The 23,236-nt window shown below is 61.1% G+C and overlaps 2 protein-coding genes, 1 long non-coding RNA gene and 2 other non-coding genes across 10 annotated transcripts; 1 reads left to right on the forward strand and 4 right to left on the reverse strand.

Annotated features, from left to right (window-relative positions):
• DIPK1B (divergent protein kinase domain 1B) lies at positions 1-11,575 on the forward strand. Of its 6 annotated transcripts, XM_063696884.1 has the most exons (7): positions 183-261; positions 1,846-1,973; positions 3,456-3,581; positions 5,117-5,251; positions 9,426-9,533; positions 9,630-9,806; positions 10,467-11,575. In XM_063696884.1, exons 2-7 carry the CDS (start codon positions 1,905-1,907, stop codon positions 11,277-11,279), a joined length of 1,428 nt encoding a protein of 475 aa, XP_063552954.1. In that variant the 5' UTR covers positions 183-261; positions 1,846-1,904; the 3' UTR covers positions 11,280-11,575. The 6 variants fall into 6 exon arrangements, with proteins under 6 accessions (XP_055206148.1, XP_004048941.2, XP_063552954.1 ...); XM_055350173.2 differs by lacking the exon at positions 1,846-1,973 and having other exon boundaries at positions 1-261; XM_055350172.2 differs by lacking the exon at positions 183-261 and having other exon boundaries at positions 311-1,973.
• A 586-nt stretch (positions 11,576-12,161) lies between these two features.
• Positions 12,162-18,894, reverse strand: LOC101154116 (uncharacterized). The gene is made up of 4 exons (XR_002007404.3): positions 15,344-18,894; positions 14,521-14,561; positions 13,810-13,915; positions 12,162-12,614 (listed from the first exon to the last, which is right to left on the reverse strand). It is a non-coding gene; the product is annotated as an uncharacterized lncRNA (long non-coding RNA).
• LOC115932934 (small nucleolar RNA SNORA43) lies at positions 13,603-13,738 on the reverse strand. The gene has a single exon (XR_004069032.1). It is a non-coding gene; the product is annotated as a small nucleolar RNA SNORA43 (small nucleolar RNA).
• On the reverse strand, positions 14,221-14,352 carry LOC115932935 (small nucleolar RNA SNORA17). Its single transcript, XR_004069033.1, has one exon. It is a non-coding gene; the product is annotated as a small nucleolar RNA SNORA17 (small nucleolar RNA).
• A 441-nt stretch (positions 18,895-19,335) lies between the features above and the next one.
• Positions 19,336-22,932, reverse strand: LCN6 (lipocalin 6). Its single transcript, XM_063696224.1, is given in 4 exon segments — positions 19,336-19,394; positions 20,185-20,255; positions 21,726-21,865; positions 22,843-22,932. Coding segments are annotated over 4 exon segments (360 nt in total).
• Positions 22,933-23,236: the final 304 nt, after the last annotated feature.

Raw genomic sequence — 23,236 nt, forward strand, 5'->3', positions numbered from 1 at the left:
CCTCCGCCGCGACCCTCCCCCGCGCGCCCCCGCCGCGCCGCCGTCGGCCGTCAGAAAGGCGCGCGCCCTCGCCTTTAACGCGGGCCCGGGGGCGCGCGGCCCGCATGGCGAGGGAGCGGCGGCCGCTGCGGGCCGGGCCGGGCCGGGGCTGAGGCCGAGCGAGCCGCGGGGCCCGCGCAGCCCCGGCCGGAGCCCACCATGCGGCGGCTGCGGCGCCTGGCGCACCTGGTGCTCTTCTGCCCCTTCTCCAAGGGCCTGCAGGTAAGCGCGGTGCGCGCCCGCCGCCCCCGGCCGCCTCTGCTTGGGGAGGCCGAGCTCCAGCCCCGGAGTGGGCCGAGTACGGAGCGGGGCCCCGGGTTCGGACACGAAGGGTTCATGAGCCCGGGGTGGGCAGCGGGGAGGGGGCGAGTGGCTCCGGAAGGACGGGACGCTGGGGGAGGGGCGGTGGAGGCGACAGGAGGGTCCGGGCGCGGGGATGCTGCGGCCTGGAGGCCCTCGCCCCGACCTGCAGGCGGTCCCTGCCCCCCAGGCCCAGAAACCACACAGAAGTCCTTTCTTCTTTTCTCCACTTAAAAAATAAGGTGTGTTATTCTGCGGTAGAAAACTTGGGACACACAGAAACGCCCTGGCAAGGACATGACCTCCCCGCCCCCTGCCCCTTCATCCCATCAGCCAGCCATAGCGCGGGGACCCTGCCCTGACCCCGGGATGACCTTGAACAAGTCACCGTCCCCTCCAGGGGCCTGGCCGGGTCCGCAGGGGAGGCCCGGGCTGCCTTGGGTTCCAGCTGCCAGGAACCCTTTCACCTTCTGCTTTGGGGAGATGCAGGCCAGGCCCATCAGGCTCCAATCATCCGGGGCCCGGCCTCTGATGGGATGCCCTCCCAGACCCTCCAGGATCCCAGCCATCTGCCGGAGGCGTCAGTCCTGGTCAGATTTGCCTGTATCTCCCTGGCCCCCGCAGGGTGGTCCTGGGTCAGCAGGAGGAACCCTGCCTGGGTCCTACCTGAGCTCAGGGCCTGGCTGGCCTCAGCTCCCCTTCTGGGAAGAGTGTGTGGAACCTAGCAACTCACAGATTGCAGCGAGACCCTCTGTGCCCAATTGGGGCTTCAGATTGTGGTGGTCCCGGCTCAGCCTTGGGGCAGGGTGAGAGCTAAGGGGTCTGAGGACCACCCCAGTCGCTGGGAGGTGGGGTGCACAGTGTTCCCCTCCCCCGAGGAAAGGCCTCGACCAGCAGCTGCAGAAGAGATGCTGATGCTTGGAGCTCCGCCCAGGAATGGCAGCAGAGGGGTGTTGGCTGTTCCCAGGGTGGCTGGCTCGGGGCCAGAGCCCTGGTGGGAGCCCAGCCTGCCCCTCTAGTGGCGAGGGCCTCAGTTTCCTGGCCTTGTGAACTGCTTTTCTGGGTTAGTGCTGTGGGGCTCCTGGCCCACGGTCTGAGCCTGCTGGGCTGAGGACCACTGTGCTTTTCCCATCCCCTGGGTGACCTTCCCTATCCTCCAAGTGGCTACACCGGGAGCTGGTCCCCACCTGCCCCTGCAAAGCCCCCGCCCAGGTCCTGGATAGTGAGGCCACCTCCACACTCAAGCTTTGCCCGTCCATCTGTGCCAGGCCCAGGAGCCAGGGTGGGCCAGGGAGCACTGTGGGGGCCTTGCAGAGCAGCTGCTTGGGACCCCAGGACCCACAGCAGGGTCAGGGATGGCAGCTGGGGAAGAGCAAGACCTAGGGGAGAGCTGGGCAAGGTGGCTCCTGCCTGTAATGCCAGGACCTTGGGAGCCTTAATGGGAGGGTCACTTGAAGCTGGGAGTTGGAGGCTGCAGTGAGCTGTGACTGGACCACTGCACTCCAGCCTGGGCAACACAGCAAGACCCTGTCTCAAAAGAACAACAACAACGAAACAGCTGGGGGATGAACCAGAGCTGGCCCCAGTCGGGGCTCTGGCCCAAGCCCAGTCGGGGCTCTGGGGAGCAGAACTGGGTAAGTCCCTAGCTTGGTGTCACTGTCCCCAGCTGGGGTCAGCCCTAGGCCTGAGGCCAGCTGCAGCCTCCCTCCTCCTGGCTGTCCTCCGAGGCCCCGCCCATGCTGGGCCTCTCTGCATGGCCCTGCCTCGGGCACGTTCACCCCAGACGGAGCCGTCCGACCTTATCCTGCCAGAACAACACCCACTCCCCATTGTTTCTCTGCTTTCCTGTTTTTCGTCTTGAGCAAGTCTGCCGGAAACAGATTCAGTGCCCAGGACAAGTGGTCTGAGGGGGCGGAGACCAACCTGGGCCTGGAGGGCTCCCCACACTGGAGCCACGCCCTCTGCTCCAGGACCCCCAGGACCCCACTGCTACTGGAGCTCTGGGCCCTTCCCCAGCTGCTGGGGGTCCTCCCTCTGTAGCCCTGCCTGGGGCGGCCATCAGTGAGTGGATGCCGGGGAAGCAGGAGACCAGGGCCCACCCATCCTGAAAGAACCAGAAAAAACGACCTCAGCTGCCTGGGCTGTGCCTTGTCCTCGTTGAGGAGCTGGTGGCCCCATTTTAGGGAGGAGTCCCCTGCTCACGGCCTAAGCTGGGCTGCAGCCCACCACCTCTGATGGGGGCTCTGACTTGGGCAGGTGGGGGTGTGGCCAGGCGCTGCCGGGAGGAGGATGTGCCCGGGGCAGCCTCTCCCTGGCCGCAGGTGGACAGGAGGCCACAGGGAGTGCTTGGAGCCAGCAGTGGGGCCTCTCTGAGGGGAAGCTGGCCCCCAAGCCTGGGCCTTTCACCCTTCAGCTGCAGGTCAGGGATGTCTGAGCCCCTGCATAGGGCAAGTCCCCTCTGCTGGCCAGTGCCTGAGAGGCCTGAAATTTGCTAGGGGGCTGGGGAGAGGGAAGGTGGCATGCAGCTGTCCCTGGCTGTCACCCTTGGAAGCCCAGCTTGGAGGCCTGCACTCTAGAGCCGGTGCCTGAGCCTCCTCATGCCAGTAGGGAAACCAAGGCAGAGGGACTGAGGATGGCAGAGTGACCTGGAGCCCTCCCTAAAAGCCGGCTCCCAGACATCTGGGTCAGAGCTTTAGGCAGGGGTCAGGGGCTGCGTGCTTCCTTTTTTTTTTTTTTTTGAGACGGAGCCTCACTCTGTCGCCCAGGCTGGAGTGCAATGGCGCCATCTCAGCTCACCACAACCTCTGCCTCCCGGGTTCAAGTGATTCTCCTGCCTCAGCCTCCCAGGTAGCTGGGATTACAGGCATGCGCCACCACGCCTGGCTAATTTTGTATTTTTAGTAGGGATGGCGTTCCTCCATGTTGGTCAGGCTGGTCTCCAACTCCCGACCTCAGGTGATCCGCCGGCCTCAGCCTCCCAAAGTGCTGGGATTACAGGGGTGAGCCACCGCGCCCGGCCTTAATTTTTAACTGCGGTAAAATACACATGGCATAAAGTGTATCATCTTAACCCTGTTTAAGGGCACAGTTTAGTGGTCACCTCCCTCTGTCCGCAGAGCTCTCCAGCTTCCCAAACTGAAGCTCTGTCTGCATCAAACGCACACTCCCAGTCCCTTCCCAGCCCGCGGCTGTCTCTACTCTCCTTCCTGTCTCTATGGTTTTGGCGACACTGGGGACCTCGTGTAAGTGGGTCCTGCAGGATTTGTGCTTTGGTGACGGGCTCGTTTCACTGAGCCTCTTGTCCTGGGGTTCCTCCCTTCTGGGTGGACATCAGAATCTCCTTCCTTCTCAGGGCGCAGTCACTCCGCAGTGTGGATAGGATAGATGCAGCTGCTCTTCCATCCCCCGGCTGTGAACTTAAGGACTGCCCACCGCTGGGCTGTTGTGAACATCGGTGTCTGAGTCTGTGTCTTTTTTTTTTTTTTTTGAGACAGGGTCTCGCTTTGTCACCCAGGCTGGAGTGTAGTGTGGGGTCACAGCTCACTGCAGCTTCAACCTCCCAGGTTCAATCAATCCTCCAGCCTCAGCCTCCCAAGTAGCTGGGACTACAGGCGTGAGTCACCATGTCCAGCTAATTTTTGTATTTTTAGTAGAGATGGGGTTTTGCCATGTTGCCCAGGCTGGTCTCGAACTCCTGAGCTCAAGCAAGCCACCCACCTCAGCCTCCCAAAGAGCTGGGATCACAGGGTGAGCCACCGCACCCAGCTAATTTTTGTATTTTTGTAGAGGCGGGGTTTCCCTACGTTGCCCGGGATGGTCTCCAACTCCTGGGCTTAAGCAATCTGCCCGCCTCAGCCTCCCAGAGTGCTGGGTTTACAGGGTGAGCCACCGTGCCCGGCCCGCCTGCGTCTCTTAAAGGCTTCCAGGATGTGGCTGCGTTGGGCTCCTGGGGCCCCGTTCTCCAAACCTGGTTCTCCTTGTGGGCCTGGTCCAGCCGGAACTTCCCACCAATCTGCATTACGGTGGACGGTGGGAAAAATAGGGGCAGTGTCTCTCGCGGTGGGCACGCTCACCTGGCCTTGTGCGGAGGTGACGATGTTACGAAATGAGATCAGGATAGGAAGGGTTTGTAAAAATACCTTCATTCAGCCAGGCACAGTGGCTCACACCTGTAATCCCAGCACTTTGGGAGGCCAAGGCAGGTAGATCACCTGAGGTCCGGAGTTCAAGACCAACCTAGTCAACATGGTGAAACCCCGCCTCTACTAAAAATACAAAAATTAGCTGGTCATGGTGGTGCGTGCCTGTAGTCCCAGTTACTCGGGAGGCTGACGCAGGAGAATCGCTTGAACCCGGGAGGCAGAGGTTGCAGTGAGCCGAGATCGCGCCACTGCACTCCAGCCTGGGCTACAGAGTAAGACTCCCTCTCAAAAAAAAAAAAAAAATTTCATTCAGCAGAGGAAAGAATCGGCCACCCTGTAGTCCCCTGGTTTTGACATTTATTTGTACCTGCCCATGACACTGAAAAGTCTGGGCAGCGCCTGCCCCCACCTCCGGCCGCTGCAGCCCCTGGTATGTGACCCTGGAGAGGCAGAGCCAGGAGCGGGTGTCGCTGAGCTGGGGGTGATTCTAGAAGACAGGGGTGCCAGCGGGCCAAGGGGATGGCAGGGGAAGGCTGGGGTGGATCCGGAGGCCCTTCCTGTGGGAAGTGGGGTTGAGAGCACCCTGAGCCTGGGTGCCCCGAGGGCACCTCCTCACACAGCCCCTTCCCCCACAGGGCCGGCTCCCAGGCCTCAGGGTCCGCTGCATCTTCCTGGCCTGGCTGGGCGTCTTTGCAGGCAGCTGGCTGGTGTACGTGCACTACTCGTCCTACTCGGAGCGCTGTCGCGGCCATGTCTGCCAGGTGGTCATTGTAAGTGTTGCTTGTGCGGGCTGGGGACTGGGCCGTGCCCCCTGCTGCCCAAGATGCTGGGGCACCAGGCCCTGGAGACACCCTCCTCCCCAGACCCAGGACCCACGAGGCACGTGGGTTTCTAGGTGGAATCTGCAAAGCTGCCTCAGGCCGGGTGTGGAGGACGGGGGAGACGTGCGGGGCTGCCTCGGGCCGGGTGTGGAGGACGGGGGAGACGTGCGGGGCTGCCTCGGGCCGGGTGTGGAGGACGGGGGAGATGTGCGGGGCTGCCTCGGGCCGGGTGTGGAGGACGGGGGAGACATGGGGGCGGCTGCAGGGGCCCAGGAGAGAGGGAGAGGCTTGGGGCTGGGGGCTGGGGGCAGAAGGCAGGGCAGACTCCAGAAATCTTTGGGAGGGAGGATGTTTAGCAGGAAGCCTGGGGTGGGCAGCTGGCCTCACTGCTCCGGGATAGAGACCCCCGTGTGCTGGCCTTAGTGGCCTTGCTAGCTGCCCTGGGACCAGGGGTCCCCCGAGACAGGTGGCAGGGCAAGGTCCCCCACAGCCTCCACCTCAGGGAGATAGGGCTAAGTCCCCTGGCGTATGTGAGCATGTGTGTGTCTGGGAGCAAACGTGTCCACATGAGTGCACACCAAGGTGACCCCCTGCCCCTCTCCACACCCTGTGACTAGCTCAGAGGGGAGGTCATCCCAGCTCTGTCTTCCTGGCAAACCCTAGACTCGCCCAGAACTGGGCAGGTCCCCCACTGAATTTTGACCCCAGGCTGCCCGATGACCAGGGTTCCGATGCCTCCACTCCCCTTGGGGTCAGGCCTGGGCATAGAAGGATCTGGCCTGTAGCAGCGGCCACTGTGGGTTGTCATAGGGGGATTGGGTGCAGGGAGACCCCAGGTTCGGTGTCTCCTCCGTCAGATGGGGAGAGCGCCTCTCTTGGCAACCGGGTGGTAGATGAAGCTAGCCGGGTGGGCCTGGGCAGGCCTGTGTCCCACGGAGCCATGTCTGACGGGGGCCACATGTGGAAAGGCCCAGATGTGGCAGTGGGGGAGTGGGGTGTGGGGTCCGGAGCTAGGAGAGCTTCTGTGCCCAGGACTTGTTTGGAGCCCATGCCAGCCCAGGGGAGGCCCCCGGGCCCCTGGCACCAGGCCTTGCTCACCCTTGAAGTCCAGGGGGCCTCTGAGCCCAGCAGGGCCGGAGGGTGGCACATTGGGCTCGTCCTGGGGCCATGGGTGGGGAGGGCTGTGCCCCGATCAGATGCACCCCTGGAGCTCCTAGAAGGACCAAGGAGGTGGAGGGGCCGGACCTCGGGGCCGGTATGTTGTGGGTGGGGGCGGGTGGGAGTGAGCAGAGGATTCATGTGGCCAGGCAGGTTCTGAGCACCTACTGGGTGCCGGACCACAAAGCAGGAGGAGGTGCCCCCACAAACAAGAGGAAGCTGCAGCGTCGGTTTCCCAGGGTGCCCTGGCCCTTTGCCCAGTGGGGGTTTCCCTGGCTGCTCAGAGCCTTCCCAGAGGTCAGGCCAAGCCCAGCTCTCCCGAAGCCACCCCAGGGGCCATGGAGACGTCCCCTCCTTCCCAGAGGAGGTACCCTGCCCGGCCTCGTCGGGGCATTGGACGCCTCAGAGAGGTGCAGAGGCTGGCCCAGCTCACACAGCGAGGCAGCAGCAGTGCAGGGCCAGTCCCAGCTTCCACCAGGGCCCTCGCAAGGCCAAGGACTAGACCGTGAGTCCCCACTGAGCCCTGCTACAGGCGGGGAACAGGCTGGGCGGTGAGGGGACTGATGTGCAGCAAGGGCCCTGAGGAGGCCAAGCACACACCTGCCTCAGCCTCTGAGGAAGCCTCCCCGCACTCTGCTAGGTGCTGGGAGGTGCCCAGGACCATGGGGGCAGCTCCATCTCCCCACCCCTGGGGGACCCCGGAGCCCCGGCCCCAGCCCCAGCCTGGCAGACAGCAGTGTGGCCCACAGGATCCTTCCCCAGCACCACTTTGTGCCAGGAGCAGGGCAGCAGCCTTCTGCGGTCCTGGGGCTCCGGGCACAGGGGCTCGTCTGGGGCTCCGGGTGCAGGGGCTGTGTGGTCTGGGGCTCCGGGCACAGGGGCTGGTCTGGGGCTCCGGGTGCAGGGGCTGTGTGGTCTGGGGCTCCAGGCGCAGAGGCTGTGTGGTCTGGGGCTCCGGGTGCAGGGGCTGTGTGGTCTGGGGCTCCGGGTGCAGGGGCTGTGTGGTCTGGGGCTCCGGGTGCAGGGGGCTGTGTGGTCTGGGGCTCCGGGTGCAGGGGCTGTGTGGTCTGGGGCTCCGGGTGCAGGGGCTGTGTGGTCTGGGGCTCCGGGTGCAGGGGGCTGTGTGGTCTGGGGCTCCGGGTGCAGGGGCTGTGTGGTCTGGGGCTCTGGGTGCAGGGAGCTGGCTGGTCTGGGGACAGGAGTGGACTCCGGTGGCAAAGGGCCTGCCTGCAAGGTGGAGGGTTGGACAAGTGTGCGGTTTTCCTTCATTTTCCTTTTCTGTCTTGACGAAGAGCCAGCGTTTTCTTGCTGGCGGGACGGACGCTGCCTTCATGACTCACGTGGCGGGGTCCTCGGCCTCCAGTTGGCCCATCTCTCTTCTTGGTGTGTGGGGGGCGGGGACCCTCCCTCCTCCCCAACCCTGGAGGGCGGGGTGTTCCGCAGCTCCCTTCCCCAGCTCCTTCCAAGCCTGCTTGGCCAGGCTCCATGGGAACTGAGGCTGTACATCCAGGAATTCTCCCCCCACCCCTAGAGGGGCGGGCCAGCTCCATCCCTCCATCACCTCCCGCAGGGCGCTGGGATTGAGGGGCTGCCAGGCTCCTGGAGCTAGGGTGGGGGGCTGAGGAGGGGCGGCAGCCAGCCCCAGGCCTGATGTAATTACTGCTAACAATGTCTCCCTGGGGGTCTGGCTAAGGAGGGGGCCTGTGGGACCGGGAAGGACAGGCCCGGAGTCATTGTGGGGCCCCAGGGGTCCGTTTTCTAAGCCTTGACAAACAGCTCTGACAACGGAGCGCTTGAGCCTGGGCACTGGCCTCGAAGGGCCGGGAGAGGAGGTAGAGGCTGGGGCTCCGTTGCCCGCTCCACCCCAGGGGTACCCTTGAGACTGTCAGCTCTGGCGCTGAGCCCTGTCCTGGCTGCACTTGAGGCAAACAGTGAGGCCGCGGCCTGTCCTCCTGCCTCAGCCTGGGGAAGGCTGGGCCGGGCCGAAGATGGAGGCCGAGTCCTTGGGACAGGAGGAGACCCACACCTGAGATAGTGGAAACCCACCCAGAAGCTGCCATGCAGGTGTGGCTCTGGGCATCAGGATCTGTCGTGAGAGCCCCCATGAGTGCCCAGTGCAGAATGGCTGGCAGCCCGCCCTGACGGGGAGCAGAGGGGCTGGACGCGGCGCCCTTCACGGGATGACACCCAGCTGTTTGCCCTGTGACCAGGGGGTTGCTTCTCTGACAGAGGCCCTGTGGCTCGTGTCTGACTCCTGTCCAGGTTCTGCCAGCCTGACCATCCATCGCTCTGGCACCAAGAGCCCACCCTTTTGTTCTTCCTGGCGTCCCAGGGAAAGCCCTGCCTGGGTGGGGCAGCTCCTGGCCCTTCAGATGGAAGACGCAGTGCAGTCAGCACCACCATAGGCAACAGGTTCAGAGAGTCTCACTGATCCGGGCAGGGAGGGCGCCATGAGTCAGGGGGTGCATCCTCCCTCCTGGCATCACCCGAGGCAGGAATGAAGAGTCAGGCAGAGAGAGCGCGTGTGGCAGCTGGTGGTGTAGATATTAGGGACTAGTGTGAATTCTAGTTCACCGGCCAATGCCTGGATGGTCCAGAGCTGGGTCGGCTGGGCGGAGAGCTGCCTCCAGGTTCCTGCCTCTGGCCCTGGCCTGGGGTCAACACTGGGTGTGGTGTGTGTCTCATGTCCAGGCAGTGGCCTTTGCTGTGCCGTCCTGTTACAGGAGCCAGGATGGTGGGGACGGGACCGGACCGGAGGGTTGGCGGGGCTGCCCCTGCAGCCGACAGCCCCATCCTGCAGCCACCAATGGCATGACCCAGGGCCCCGGCACTGCCTGTGTGAGGGGCTGGCAGCTTTCCAACTGCAGCAAGTGGAGGCCCCTGCCAGCTTCGGGCCTGTGGGCAGGGGCTCAGTGGGGCAGGGGTGTGGCTGCCCCGCCCGGCACGCCTGCACCTGTCTCCTCAGTGTGACCAGTACCGCAAGGGGATCATCTCGGGCTCCGTCTGCCAGGATCTGTGTGAGCTGCATATGGTGGAGTGGAGGACCTGCCTCTCGGTGGCCCCAGGCCAGCAGGTATAGCCACTGGCAGGGCGGGTGGGCCTGGGGCTGATACTGCCCATGCAGTGGGAGGGGGACATCTGCACGGAGGACCTCTATGGCCCTGTCCAGGTGTACAGCGGGCTCTGGCGGGACAAGGATGTCACCATCAAGTGTGGCATTGAGGAGACCCTCGACTCCAAGGCCCGGTCGGATGCGGCCCCCCGGCGGGAGCTGGTACTGTTTGACAAGCCCACCCGGGGCACCTCCATCAAGGAATTCCGGGAGATGACCCTCAGCTTCCTCAAGGTCAGGCAGCTCTCCTAGGGGGCAGGGCAGGAGTCCACACCACGGCCATATGCCCAGCAGGCGGCCCTGGCACCAACATGCCCAGCGCAAAGGCATAGATGGGCCCAAGTAGACCCTGGGCAGACCTCCCATCCCCCAGCCCCTGGGCATGAGCCCTGCCAGGGAAGGAGCCTCTCCAGGGCTGGGGGCAAGGGTTGGGGGCGCCGGTGGGCTGGCAGCTGAGGTCGAGAGGAGGCTCCTGCAGTCAAGGGCCTTGGGTCCAGCAGGGCAGGTGCCCCGAATGGAGACCAGGGCTTGTGGAGAGGGGCCGCTTCCCAGGGCTTCAGCCAGTGCGTGCCCTCCGCCCTGTGCCGATTCTCATCCTCAGGGAAGCTCTGAGGCTTCTCTGCCCAGGTGCCCACCCCCGAGCTCCCCAGGTGCACCCAAGGCTGCCAGGAGGCGGGAGGTCTGTCTGGCAGCAGCCACACAGGCCAGCAGAGTGAGCTGACACATTGCTGGCTGCGTCCTCCACCCATGTAGCTGTGGGCTGGGACCCCTAACCTGGCAGATGTGCTGGTCTGGCCGGCAGACCACCCCGCCAGGAGGACCAGGTAAAGGCCAGGTCATGCTCCCAGACATCAAATCAACTGGCTTTTCCTTTCTTTTGGTCCCAAACGCCAGGCGAACCTGGGAGACCTGCCTTCCCTGCCGGCGCTGGTTGGCCAGGTCCTGCTCATGGCTGACTTCAACAAGGACAACCGGGTGTCCCTGGCGGAAGCCAAGTCCGTGTGGGCCCTGCTGCAGCGTAACGAGTTCCTGCTGCTGCTGTCCCTGCAGGAGAAAGAGCACGCCTCCAGACTGCTGGGCTACTGTGGGGACCTCTACCTCACCGAGGGCGTGCCGCATGGCGCCTGGCATGCGGCCGCCCTTCCACCCCTGTTGCGCCCACTGCTGCCGTCTGCCCTGCAGGGTGCTCTCCAGCAGTGGCTGGGGCCTGCATGGCCTTGGCGGGCCAAGATCGCCATCGGCCTGCTGGAGTTCGTGGAGGAGCTCTTCCACGGCTCTTACGGGACTTTCTACATGTGTGAGACCACATTGGCCAACGTGGGCTACACAGCCACCTACGACTTCAAGATGGCCGACCTGCAGCAGGTGGCACCCGAGGCCACCGTGCGCCGCTTCCTGCAGGGCCGCCGCTGCGAGCACAGCACCGACTGCACCTACGGGCGCGACTGCAGGGCCCCGTGTGACAGGCTCATGAGGCAGTGCAAGGGCGACCTCATCCAGCCCAACCTGGCCAAGGTGTGCGCACTGCTACGGGGCTACCTGCTGCCTGGCGCGCCCGCCGACCTCCGCGAGGAGTTGGGCACACAGCTGCGCACCTGTACCACGCTGAGCGGGCTGGCCAGCCAGGTGGAGGCCCATCACTCGCTGGTGCTCAGCCACCTCAAGACTCTGCTCTGGAAGAAGATCTCCAACACCAAGTACTCTTGATGGGGCAGTGAGGGGCCTGGCCACCCTTCCTGGAGCTGGCCAGGTGCCAGGGTCCAGCCCTCCCTCAAGGGATCCTGTCAGAAGATGTGAAATGCAACTCTGTTGCAAAATCACTCCCCTACCGTCAGAGCTCTGGATTCCAACACCACAGACATGAGACCCCAGCTCAGAGCAAAGGCGGACACGGACATCCCGGCAGGAGAGTCCTCCAAGGGGGTTTGTTACTCTGAAGAACGTAATGTCAATAAACAGCTTTTATGTAATGCCCAGGGCTGAGCACCCTGAGCCCCCATCGATGCTGTGTGTGGGACCCTTCGCCCCGCTGTGGATCCACCCAGCCCAGGCACTCAGGCTGGGGTTGAGCCCCTGAATCCTGGCGAGGCAGCCCTCAGGTGTTAGTTAGTCCAAGGTGAGGTCTATTCCAGAGCTGCCTGCCCTTCAACCCACACACCTCTGAAGCCGCCAGGGCAGTTCCCCAAACACAGCGGCTTCTGAAACGGTCAATGACCAGTACTCCCCAAACCTGGGCTGTGGCACAACAGACCAAGAAAAAGGTGTTCTAGTAAAAAAACAGATATATGCGGTATTTTAAAAACTGATTTTACAAAATCCAGCCATGAGATGTACAACTCATTCCCTAGGAAACAGCCCAGGAATGGCCGTCTTCTCCAGCCCCGTACACTCTCCCCAGTAGCCCAGGGCACCCCGCAACCATCCCCTAGGAGAACAGGCAAGGACCCTCGTGGGAAGATCCCACCACAGCAACACCTTTCTTCAGGGCGGGCTCTGCTCCGCAATGTGTGAGTCAAGACAATCCATTCCATTCAAGACCAATTTACTCTCAAATTTTGCCAACACAGAAATATTATCCTTAAAGAAATGTGCATTTAAATCTTTTAATTCACTTCATCCTGTATTTTAAAATAAATGTTTTCCATATAGATTTTCCAACTTGGGGGGGAAACAAAATTCAGGATCTTAGGTTCCAGGCAGTTCAAAAACAGCCAAGCGGTTCTTTTTTTTCCACCAGAATACCACAATGGCAGAACTTAAGAATCGGGATATGAAAAGGGAGGGGTGGTCCTGGCAGTGGCCCCTGGCTGGCGGGAATACACAGCAACACCCAGGCAGGGGCAGCAGGTGCTCCCATGCCAGCCTGCCCATCCCTGTAATGACAGCAGGGCAGGAGCTGCAGCTGTGGCCCTGGGGGCAGGTGGGCTCTGAGGCTGCAAACACCGAGTGCCAGTGGTCCCAGAGCGGGTGAGGCTTCTATCTGTACCTTTATTCCAGCCAGCCTCCTGGCACAGGGCTGGGCCCACATCCTGGCCTCTGCATCTGAAAAACAAACAAGGACAGTGATGCAGACCAGGGTTCTTTAACCCGGATTCACCAAATGACCCTCAGGGAACCCAATTTATGAAATCCCGAAACTGTACTTTTTTTTTTTTTTTTTTGAGACAGAGTCCCACTCTGTTGCCCAGGCTGGAGTGCAGTGGCATGATCTCGGCTCGCTGCAACCTCTGCCTCCCGGGTTCAAGCAATTCTTCTGCCTCAGCCTCCCAAATAGCTGGGATTACAGGCTTGCGCCACCACACCTGGCTAATTTTTGTATTTTCAGTAGAGATGGGGTTTCAGGCGGTTGGCCAGGCTGGTCTCGAACTCCTGACCTCAGGTGATCCACACGCATTGGCCTCCCAGAGTGCTGGGATTACAGGCCTGAGCCACTGCGCCCGGCCTCCAGAAAGTGTATTTTGAAGTTATCTTTCTTGATACTATCTCTTAGCAGGAGTCTGACACTGGCACTGCTGACATTTGGGCCACATCACTCTTCACTGTGGGGCGTCCCAGGCACTGCAGGACGTGCAGCTGCGTCTTTGGCCTCTGTACCCCCATTGCTACCCATTTTGGGGAGAGGATTCCTGTTTCCAAAGTGACCCAGACACATCTCTGGGCAAGGCAGCTCCTGACCCCTACCCAGGGCCCTTCCTTTGTGCACAGGAGTTGCACCCCCGCCCCCGCCCCCCTGGGATGAATAATGCCAGACAAGGAACAGCCTGTTTATCCAGCTCGACTGTTCTTACTCAAACTTGCCTAAGGCCTCCCAGACAGACCTACAGAATCGTTTCCAGAACGAGGCCTGGGAGTGAGACGCACACTCCTGGTAACCCCACAAGTGCCCGAGCTTCAGATACACACACAGCTCATTTATACATATCTACACCTCAGGGTTCCTAGCGATGTTGTGCCCCTCCCTCATGGAGCAAACCAGGTAAGATGGTTTCCAAAAGCGAAAACCCAAATGCTGCCTGGCTTTCGTTGCAAGTAATGTGAGGCCATAAACCATTCTCAGTGCCCACTGGTTCCCGAGCACTGAGTGTAGAAATCGCCACTTTCTCTTTGCCCCGAGGCCACAGGCACAGCAGAGCAACTGTCTGTGGTGCCGACAGGTCCAGGACAGCATCTGCAGGGCAGCCGCTCACACGCACCCGGCAGCCAGGGAGGGAGGGCAAGCCTCCACCTCACCTCTTACCTGGATCAGGGCTGGTGCTGGTCGGCCTGGTCACTCTGGCCAGTGCTCACACTGGAAGTCCATCACAGGCGAAGTCACCTCCTTCCCGTGTTGAATAACAAGCATGCTTGGCAAAGAATCAAGAACACAAGCGGCTGCCGTTACTGCTATTAACTGAGACGCCAGCAAACCCTTCCCCAGTCCTGTCCTGCGTGATCCTGACACGGTGTACGGCATGACCCAGCGCACACGACCTGACCGATCCTCACAGGTTCTTAAAACTCACTCATGAAGGCTGCTCCTGGTGAAGGCACCCTCCACCTTCCCACTATCCCTTCAGACCCCTAGAGGGCAGCCTAGCCCAGCGCGAGGGTTAGAAAGCCCACTCACAGGGCCCACCCAAGGAAAACAGATGCCTGTCCACAAAACAGGAGTGTCAGACTATCAAACATTCAAACGTTCACGGGGCAGAACGCTGAGCGTAGACATAGCCTCTCTAATCTCTGCCACCTAATGACACAGATGTGACACGGCAGCCACAGCTGCAACGCCTCTAGGGGCAGTGTCCTGTTGAAGACGAAATAATCCGTTTTTATTGCCCTGGAGAGACAGCTTCTAGCCTCAATGTGAACACAAGACCGACTGGTCCCTCCAGTCACTTAAGATGTTGCACAGCAGGGCTTCGTTACACTGGAGGATTGACCCTGTTCCAGCTCCAATGCACCAACTTACCCAACACCCCACGCACGTGTCGTCTCCAGTGAGCAGACGTCCTAGAGAAAAAAGAAACCGCAATTTTGTATAAATCTTGCAAACACCAGAGGAGCATCACATAAACACTGCATTTTTTGGGAGGCCGAGGCGGGCGGATCACTTGAGGTCAGGAGTTCAAAACCAGCCTGGCCAACATGGTGAAACCCGTCTAAAAAAAAAAAAAAAGTTAGCTGGCCTAGTGGCTGGCGCCCGTAATCCCAGCTACTCTGGAAGCTGAAGCAGGAAAATCGCTTGAACCCAGGAGGCAGAGATGGTAGTGAGCTGAGATCGCGCCATTGCACTCCAGCCTGGGCGACTGAGAGACTGTCTCGAAAAAAAAAGACTGCGTTTTGCTGCATCTGGTCTCCAGGAAGGCGGACCAAAGAAGGTCCCTGCCACCAAAAAGCTCACTGTCACAAGGGCCGTTCTAGAAAAATCCGACCCATGTTACTCTCTCCCCTTACTCTACGCTTAATTTGCGGGAGGGGAAGATGTAGTTACAACACAGTGGCCACGGAACGCGGGCTGCTGATCCCCTGCAGGTATCAAGGGAGCAGGACCACGAGGTGGAATGCCCACCAGACAACCAAGCAGTCCTCCTCCCGCCAGAACAGCCTCCCGCTGAGCAGCCACAGTGACAAGGAAACCACCTGACGCAGCATAAGAAATCAATTTTTCAAAGATGCCGACAAACATCTTCCCACAGCCTGAGCGACTCAGGGAAGCAGCAGCAGGAGCGGAAGGGTCGTGGGTGAACGGGGTGCTTTTCTCTAAGATCCGAATTCGCGCACTCAGCTCTCACCAGGCTTCCCGAAGCTTCCTGGCTGGAAACCGCGCAGAGCCGGCAGCGCCCTCTCCACCAAGGGGCACAGCAGCGGCGCCTCCTCCGGGGCCCGGGCCCCCATCCCGCGGCTCGCGCGGCCAGGACGCCCCAGGTCAGAGCCGCACCCGGAGGCCAGCAGCCCAGTCCCCTAGGCCGCGCAGCGCCAGGGAGAGCGAGGCTGCAGGGCGAGGCCCAGGGAGGCGCTCAAGAACTGGCCGGGAGGAGAAACCAAGCCTCACACCCACCATGGCAGCCGCCGGCGCGCGCAGAGGACGAGAAGGGAAGCGCCGCGCCTTTTATAGCGCGTACGGCGGCCCGCAAGAGTCAATCCGCCCCGCCCAAGCAGCGCCCCCCAGCGGTCCCAGGCCGTTCAGCTCCCCGGGCCCGCACGTGGGCGCTGCTCAGTGGCTGGCGGGCGGGCGCGTGGGTTCGCCACGCAGAGCAGCTGCACCGCGACCGTCCCACGGGGCCAGCAGCCGGGGCCGCGCCGGGTGCCGGGCACGCCACGGACACGCGCGGCTCCCCGTTTTCGCGGAGGATTCCCGGGCCGGGTCAGGAGGACGCTCCACGAGCCCGTGTTTCCCGGTGGCCCCAGCCATTGGGGCGGCTCCTGTGACTGTCGAGCAGCGCCCACCCCGGGCAGCATGGGGCTCCCGCGACGCGCTCCGTCCCTTCCCCACCAGGGGCTCTGCCGGTGTCGGCCATGGGCGCGGGTACACACCAGGCGCCTAATGAGTGCTGAGGCGGGCGAGGGTCCCGGCAGGCGGGGTTACCCCGGCCAGGCCTGACTAGCGCCCTGTCTGCGCTGTGTCCTGGGACCTCGGTCACCGCGCAGGGCGGGACACCAAGGCCTCGCGGCCAAGCGACTTGCCGCGGTCGCCGGGCTGCGAACGGTGGAGCCGGGACTCGGACCAGGACGCGAGCTCCAGAGCAGGGGATGACAGGCCTGAGCCGCAGGGGCCGGGAGGAAGGCCGCGCTGCTGTCCTGGGGCTGGGCAGCCTCCGCATTGCACAGCGCAGACCGCTCTAGCCTTAGGCCTGGAGGGGACACCAGGAGATGAGGCTTCTCGCTCAGCCTGCTCTCTGCAGCCACAGGCAAAGGCCAGGAAGGCCGGGGTGCGGGAGCTGGCATAGGAGCTGGCTCCAGCTCGGGTACTGGCTTAGAGGGAGCAGGAGCTGGTGATAAATTCAACTCAAATTTTCATTGCCTTTGCAAAGCCAGAAAACACCCCAGGGCTCCTAAGAAAAGCCCCAGCGCAGGACCCCAGGACGCTTTGCAACTGGGCTGCAACTGCGTGGTCTGAGGCTCCTCCCTGTGTGGCCCCACCAGCAGGCTGGGTTCTAGCTCTGGTGTTGGGGCTGGAGCTGGCACCACAGCAAGCTCCACCTCCAGAGATGGTGCAGGCTCTGTCCTAGCACTGACACGGTTGTTGGAGACAAGCTGGGTCTGCCCCGGGGATTGATGTTCTGGAGCTGCCTCTAGCTGTGTTGCTGTTGCTAGTCTTTGCCCTGGGAAAAGCGTCAGAGCTGGTCCTAGCTCTGGATATGGTGCTAGAGCTGGTTCTTGATTGGATTTCGCTCTAGAGCTGGCAGGAACTCTGGCTCTCGTTCTGAAGCTGGTGCCGGAGCTGGTGCAGGTCTGAGATGGCTGTGGCTCTGGAGCTGCCTCTAATTCTGGTTCTGGTTGTGGAATCAGCCATCGCTTTATATCTAGTGCCAGCTCTGGCTCTGGAGGTGGTGCTGCAGCTGGCCCTTCCTCTGAACCTGGCACTGGCTTGAGGTCTACACCTGGAACTGGCTTAAACTCTGGAAGTGGTTTTGGAGCCAGTGCCTGAGCAGTCACCGGAGGTGGCACCAGATTTGGTGATAGAGCTGCCTCTGTTTCTGGAGTAGGTGGTAGAGCTGCTGCGGCAGCTGGAGTGAGATCTGGAGTTGTGCTGGCTGTGGCCATGGTTCTTGAGCTGGCACAGGAACCCGCACTGGTGTGAGCCGCGGTGCTGAGGCTGGGCCTGTAGCTGATGCTGGCCCTGGCTCTTTTTCTGAACCTGATGCTGATATTTGGCCCTAACCATGCAAATGGTTTTGGAGCTGGTCCTGGCTAGAGGGCGGATGCTGGAGCTATAGTGGAGCTGGCACAGAAGTGGCCAGAGCTGCCCCTGTCTCTGGGTGTGCTGCTGGAGCTGTTGCTGGAGCTGGCTCTCATCCTGGAACTAGCACCTGAGTTGTAGCCGGAGCTGGCTCTACCTTCTGAGCTGGTGCAGGAGTTGGCTGTAGCTCTGTAGCTAGTGAAAGCTCTAGCTGTGGAGAGAGGGCAAGAGACATCTCCTCCTTCAGAGATACTGAGTCCACTGCACCCGACCCAGCACTTGCTCCATGGTGGGGGATAGATCTACCAAGCACTTACTGAAACCAATATGCATAGCCCCTGAGCAGACCATGACCTGCTGAGACCCAGGAGAGGACCTGAGCCCCAGCACCTGAGAGAGGAGCTGCCCCATGACAGTGGGGTACTTAGAAGGTGGAGATGTCACATCCCCTGCCCCGGGTCACATGACAGAGGTCAGAGGGTAGGTAGATGGCACTTCTGTGCAGGTCAGCCCGGGCTAGGTGCGGTGGCTCACGCCTGTAAGGCCAACACTTTGGGAGGCTGAGGCGGGTGGATCACCTGAGGTCAGGAGTTCATGACCATCCTGGCCAACGTGGTGAAAGCCGGTCTCTACTAAAAATACAAAAATTAGCCGGGCATAGTGGCACACCCCTGTAATCCCAGCTACTTGGGAGGCTGAGGTGGGAGAATGGCGTGAACCCGGGAGGCGGAGTTTGCAGTGAGCCGAGATCGAGCCGCTGTACTCCAGCCTGGGTGACAGAGCGTCTCAAAAAAAAAAAAAAAAAAATCTGGAGAAGATGATGGTGGTGATGGTCGCACAGTGTGAATGTACTTAATGCCACTGGAGTGTGCACTTAAAAATGGTTAGGGCAGGCTGGGCGCGGTGGCTCATGTCTGTAATCCCAGCACTTTGGGAGGCCAAAGTGGGCGGATCACCTGAGGTCGGGAGTTTGAGACCATCCTGACCAACAGGGAGAAACGCCATCTCTACTAAAAATACAAAATTCGCCGAGTGTGGTGGTGCATGCCCGTAATCCTGCTACTCGGGAGCTGAGGCAGGAGAATCGCTTGAACCCGGGAGGCAGAGGTTGTGGTGAGCCGAGATCGAGCCATTGCACTCCAGCCTGGGGAACAGAGCGAGACTCTGTCTCAAGAAAATAAAAGGTTAAGGCCAGGCCGGGTGTGGTGGCTCATGCCTGTAATCCCAGTCCTTTGAGAGGTCAAGGTGGGCAGATTGCTTGAGGCCAGGAGTTCCAGACCAGCCTGGGCAACATGGTGAAAATTAGCTGGACAAAATTAGCCAGACATAGTGTGTAATCCTAGCTACTCAGGTGGCTGAGGTGGGAGGATCCCTTGAGCCCAGGAGTTTGAGGCTGCAGTGACCTGTGATTGTGCCACTGCACTCCAGCCTGGATAACAGAGACAGAACCTGTCTAAAAAAAAAAAAAAAAAAAAAAAAAAAAAGGTTAAAATGGTGAATTTTATGTTCTGTATATTTTACTGCAATAAAAAATTTAAGGAAATTATTTATTTACTGCCTTAGTTTATTTGTGCTGCTATAACAAAATACCTGGGACTGGGTAAATTATAAAGAACAGAACAGTTCTGGAGGCTGGGAGGTCTGGGAACAAGGTGAGTGTCTGGCGTCTGGTAAGGGCCTTCTTGCTGTGTCTTGTAGCAGCAGAGCAGTCTAGCAGGATGCTGCTTCAGAAGGGCCTTCATCCCATTCATGCAGGAGGAGCCCTCAACAAGGCGAGTGTCTGGCATCTGGTAAGGGCCTTCTTACTCTGTCCCGTAGCAGCAGAGCAGCCTAGCAGGGTGCTGCTTCAGAAGGGCCTTCATCCCATTCACACGGGAGGAGACCTCATGGCCTAATCGCCTCTTCAAAGGCCCCACCTCTTGATATGTTCACACTGGCAACATCTGAATTTTGGAGAGGACACATTCAAACCACAGGACTTACCATTCAAAACAAAATAGAAGCCCACCAGGAGCGGTGGCTCACACCTGTAACCCCAGAACTTTGGGAGGCCGAGGTAGGTGGATCACCTGAGGTCAGGAATTCAAGACCAGCCTGGTCAATGTAGTGAAACCCCATCTTTACAAAAATACAAAAATTAGCCAGGCATGATAGTGGGTGCCTATAATCCAAGCTACACAGGAGGCTCAGGTGGGAGAATTGCTTGAACCCGGGAGGCAGAGTTTGCAGTGAGCTGAGATTGTGCCACTGCACTCTGGCCTGGGCAACAGAGTGAGACACCGTCTCAAAAAAATTTTAAAAAAATTTAAAAACCCAACCAAACAGGCCTGGCGCAGTGGCTCACGCCTGTAATCCCAGTACTTTGGGAGGCTGAGGTGGGTGGATCACCTGAGGTCAGGAGTTCAAGACCAGCCTGGCCAACATGGGGAAACCCCATCTCTATTAAAAATGCAAAAATCAGCTGGGCATGATGGTGCGCACCTATAATCCCAGCTACTCAGGAGGCTGAGGCAGGAGAATCACTTGAACATGGGAGGCAGAGGTTGCAGTGGCCCCTCCAGTCCTCTGTCCAGGGGCATCTCTTCACCCTCAGGATGGGCAGCAATACCAAGACCAGAACCTGTAGCCTCCTGGCACTCGGGAGTGGAGTCAGCCCTCCGTCCCTGCCTGCAGGGGGCCTGGGGATGCTGCAGGGAAGAACAGCCTGGGTGAGGCCGTGGCCGTCAGACTCACAGGGATTCTCAAACACCCATCCGGAGTTTCACTTTATCAGCTCCATGACACTCTGGTTGCACCCTCCCAGCCTGGAAAAGAAGGGGCCCGTCACCCACTCAGGGTCAAGCCCCCGGGGCCCGGTGAGAGGAGACGGAGCTCAGGAGTCCAGGCCAGGCCAGCCGGCAGTGAGGCCAGAGCTTCCATCTTCTGCCAGATGCCCCGATGCCCGGAAACCTGTTCTCGGAGAGTAGACCGCGTGGGAGTCCTGAGAGGGGCGGACACTCCCATTCACCTCCTGAGAGATCCTCAGTGCCAGATCTCCACCAGGAACGCTGAATGCTGCTGAGGACACAACAGGAGACTCGACAGACGGGAGGTTCGCCCGCGACTCGGGGGAAAGAAGGGGTGGGGTGGGGGTTCACCCACGACTCGGGGGAAAGATGGGGTGGGGTGGGGGTTCACCCACGACTCGGGGGAAAGATAGGGTGGGGTGGGGGTTCACCCACGACTCAGGGGAAGGACGGGGCGGGGTGGGGGTTTGCCTGCGACTCGGGGGAAGGGGCCGGCGCTCCCTAAGTGGTCAGTCCCCAGAGTGAGCAAAACCCAGCAAAGGTGCAGTGGTGTTTGCCAAGGAAGGAAACTGAGGCTAAGTCCATGCGGGAGAAACAGCAAGAAGAACTAGGAAAGCCACGTGGGAGCTGCCACCTCAGCCTGGAGCCCCTTGGTCCCAGCTCGCCCTGAGGCCAGGCCTGGCCCGGGGGGTGCAGTGGGGCCCCTGCCCATACCCTGCAGGCGCAGGTGCAGGGGGAAGGCACGCTGGTGAGGAGGGCAGGTTGTTCTCTCTGGGCCCCGTGCCTGGCTCAGTGGTTCAGGCCTGGGCTCTGCCGCCAGCCTGCCAGGGAGTAGACGCCCACCACGCCACCCAGCAGGCCACTCTTCTGTAAAGGGAGGCGGGCACTGACTCCTGCCCCAGCATGGCTACCCCCACAGCCCGGCTGCCCTGTAGGTGTCCCCTGTGTAGCACGGCCGCCCCACAGCCTGGCCCACCCGACCCCTGCACGCCGCCACCAGCCATGCATGTGGTCGGGTGCGCCGGCCTGAGGCCACAAGGCCAGTCTGGCCAACAGCATCCATGAACCATATTGTTTGGGGATTTATGTTATGAAAGAACCAGTGGTTCATAGGTCCGAATGCGTTATCCTCCTTTAAACAGAATTCCCGAAAAAGGCCTGCTGAGAGGACAGGCTTCCCCAGCTCTGACCACAGCCTGCAGCCCAGATGACCCAGGACAGGGATGCATGAAGAAGCATAGTCAGAGCAGTGCCCGCCGTGGTATTGAAGGTGGGAGTGCCACCTGGAGGCCCCAGGGACACAGAGGTGAGTAGCTGGGCAGAGGGCTGGTGGCTCTGCACAGAGCCCAGTGGGAAAAGTGACAGGGGTGCAGAGGGGCCGTGGGAAGCCCCCAGGCCGCGGTGCCCGGGAGCAGATGTGCAAAGTACATGATGTGGCTGAGTCACAGTCCTGCCTGCGGGAAGGCCTGGCAGGGCCCGCCCACTCACCCGTGCTGAGAGGACAGCATCCGCAGGTTGTTTTCTGGAGTGAGGGTCACCACCACCCCCACGACGTTCTTCATGTCCTTCTCCACGGCAAAGCCCTTTTCCCGGGAGGCCACCGCAAGCACATACCAGGGCCCAAGAAGCTGCATTGAGGCGGCTCCTGTTAGGGCCGCCAGCCCTCCAGCCTCCAGCCTCCAGCCCTCCAGCCTCAGCCTCCAGCCTCCAAACCTCCAGCCTCAGCCTCCACCCTCCAACCATCCAGCCCTCCAGCCTCCAGCCTCCAACCCTCCCGCCCTCTAGCCTCCCCACCCTTGCAGCCTCTAGCCTCCAGCCCTCCAGCCTTCCACCCCTCTAGTCTCCAGCTCTCCAGCCCTCTAGCCTCCAGATCTCCAGCCCTCCAGCCTCCAGCTCTCCAGCCCTCCAGCCTCCAGTTCTACAGCCCTCTAGCCTCCAGCCTCCAACCCTCCAGCCTCCAGCCTTCCAGCCCTGCAGCCTCCAGCCTCCACCCTCCAACCATCCAGCCCTCCAGCCTCCAGCCTCCAACCTTCCAGCCTTGCAGCCTCTAGCCTTCAGTTCTCCAGCCCTCCAGCCTCCAGCTTCCAACCCCCCAGCCCTCCAACCCTCCAGCCTCCAAATCTCCCACTCTCCGGCCTCCAGCCTTCCAGCCCTACAGCCTCTAGGCTCCAGCCCTTCAGCCTTCCAACCTTCAGCCTCCAGCCCTGCAGCCTCCAGTCTCCAGCTCTCCAGCCCTCCAGCCTCCAGCCCTCCAGCCTCCAGTTCTGCAGCCCTACAGCCTCCAGCCCAGCAGCCTCCAGCCTCCAGTTCTCCAGCCCTACAGCCTCCAGCCCTCCAGCCTCCAGTTCTCCAACCCTACACCCTCCAGCCCTGCAACCTCCAGTCTCCAGCCTCCAATTCTCCAGCCCTCCAGCCTCCAACCCTCCAGCATCCACCCCTCCTGCCCTGAGGCTCCTGCCTGTGGGACTCCCCAAGGGCTGACCCAACTAATTCCCCACTGCCCATGGTGGTCTGGGCTAGCCCTGGGGGACCCAGAAGCTGTGTGGCCTTAAAGGAGGGGCTGGCCCCCGAGGACCAGCTCTCCCCACCCCCAGGAGGACTGTACCTGCTTAGGGTCCAGTCTTCCCAACCACACGGCCTGGGCCCTGGGCACCGAGACCAAAGCCAGAAAAGCAGCCAGCAGCAGGCCGCCCATCCTCCCAGGTCTACACTGCGCCGCAGGCTCAGGATGTGCAGTCCCTCCAGGCCCTGGAGACCCATTTATATGGCTCTGAATTTCTCCGTGTGGGTGGCACTAACTGCCAGGAACCCTCCTGGCCTCCTGCAAAATTACCCAGGGGAGCACTGAGCAGTGGCAGCCTCTGAGCCCAGATCAGACCAGCTGCACAGCCAGGAGAGGATCTGGAGTGTGTGGATCAACCATACTGTACTGATCCCCTGCTTTCTTCCACCAGAAGGTTCCAGAATGGGCATCCTAAAGCCAGCCGCACCACCTCCCC

Source organism: Gorilla gorilla, chromosome 13 (genome assembly GCF_029281585.2).
Source record: "Gorilla gorilla gorilla isolate KB3781 chromosome 13, NHGRI_mGorGor1-v2.1_pri, whole genome shotgun sequence".
NCBI lineage: Eukaryota > Metazoa > Chordata > Mammalia > Primates > Hominidae > Gorilla > Gorilla gorilla.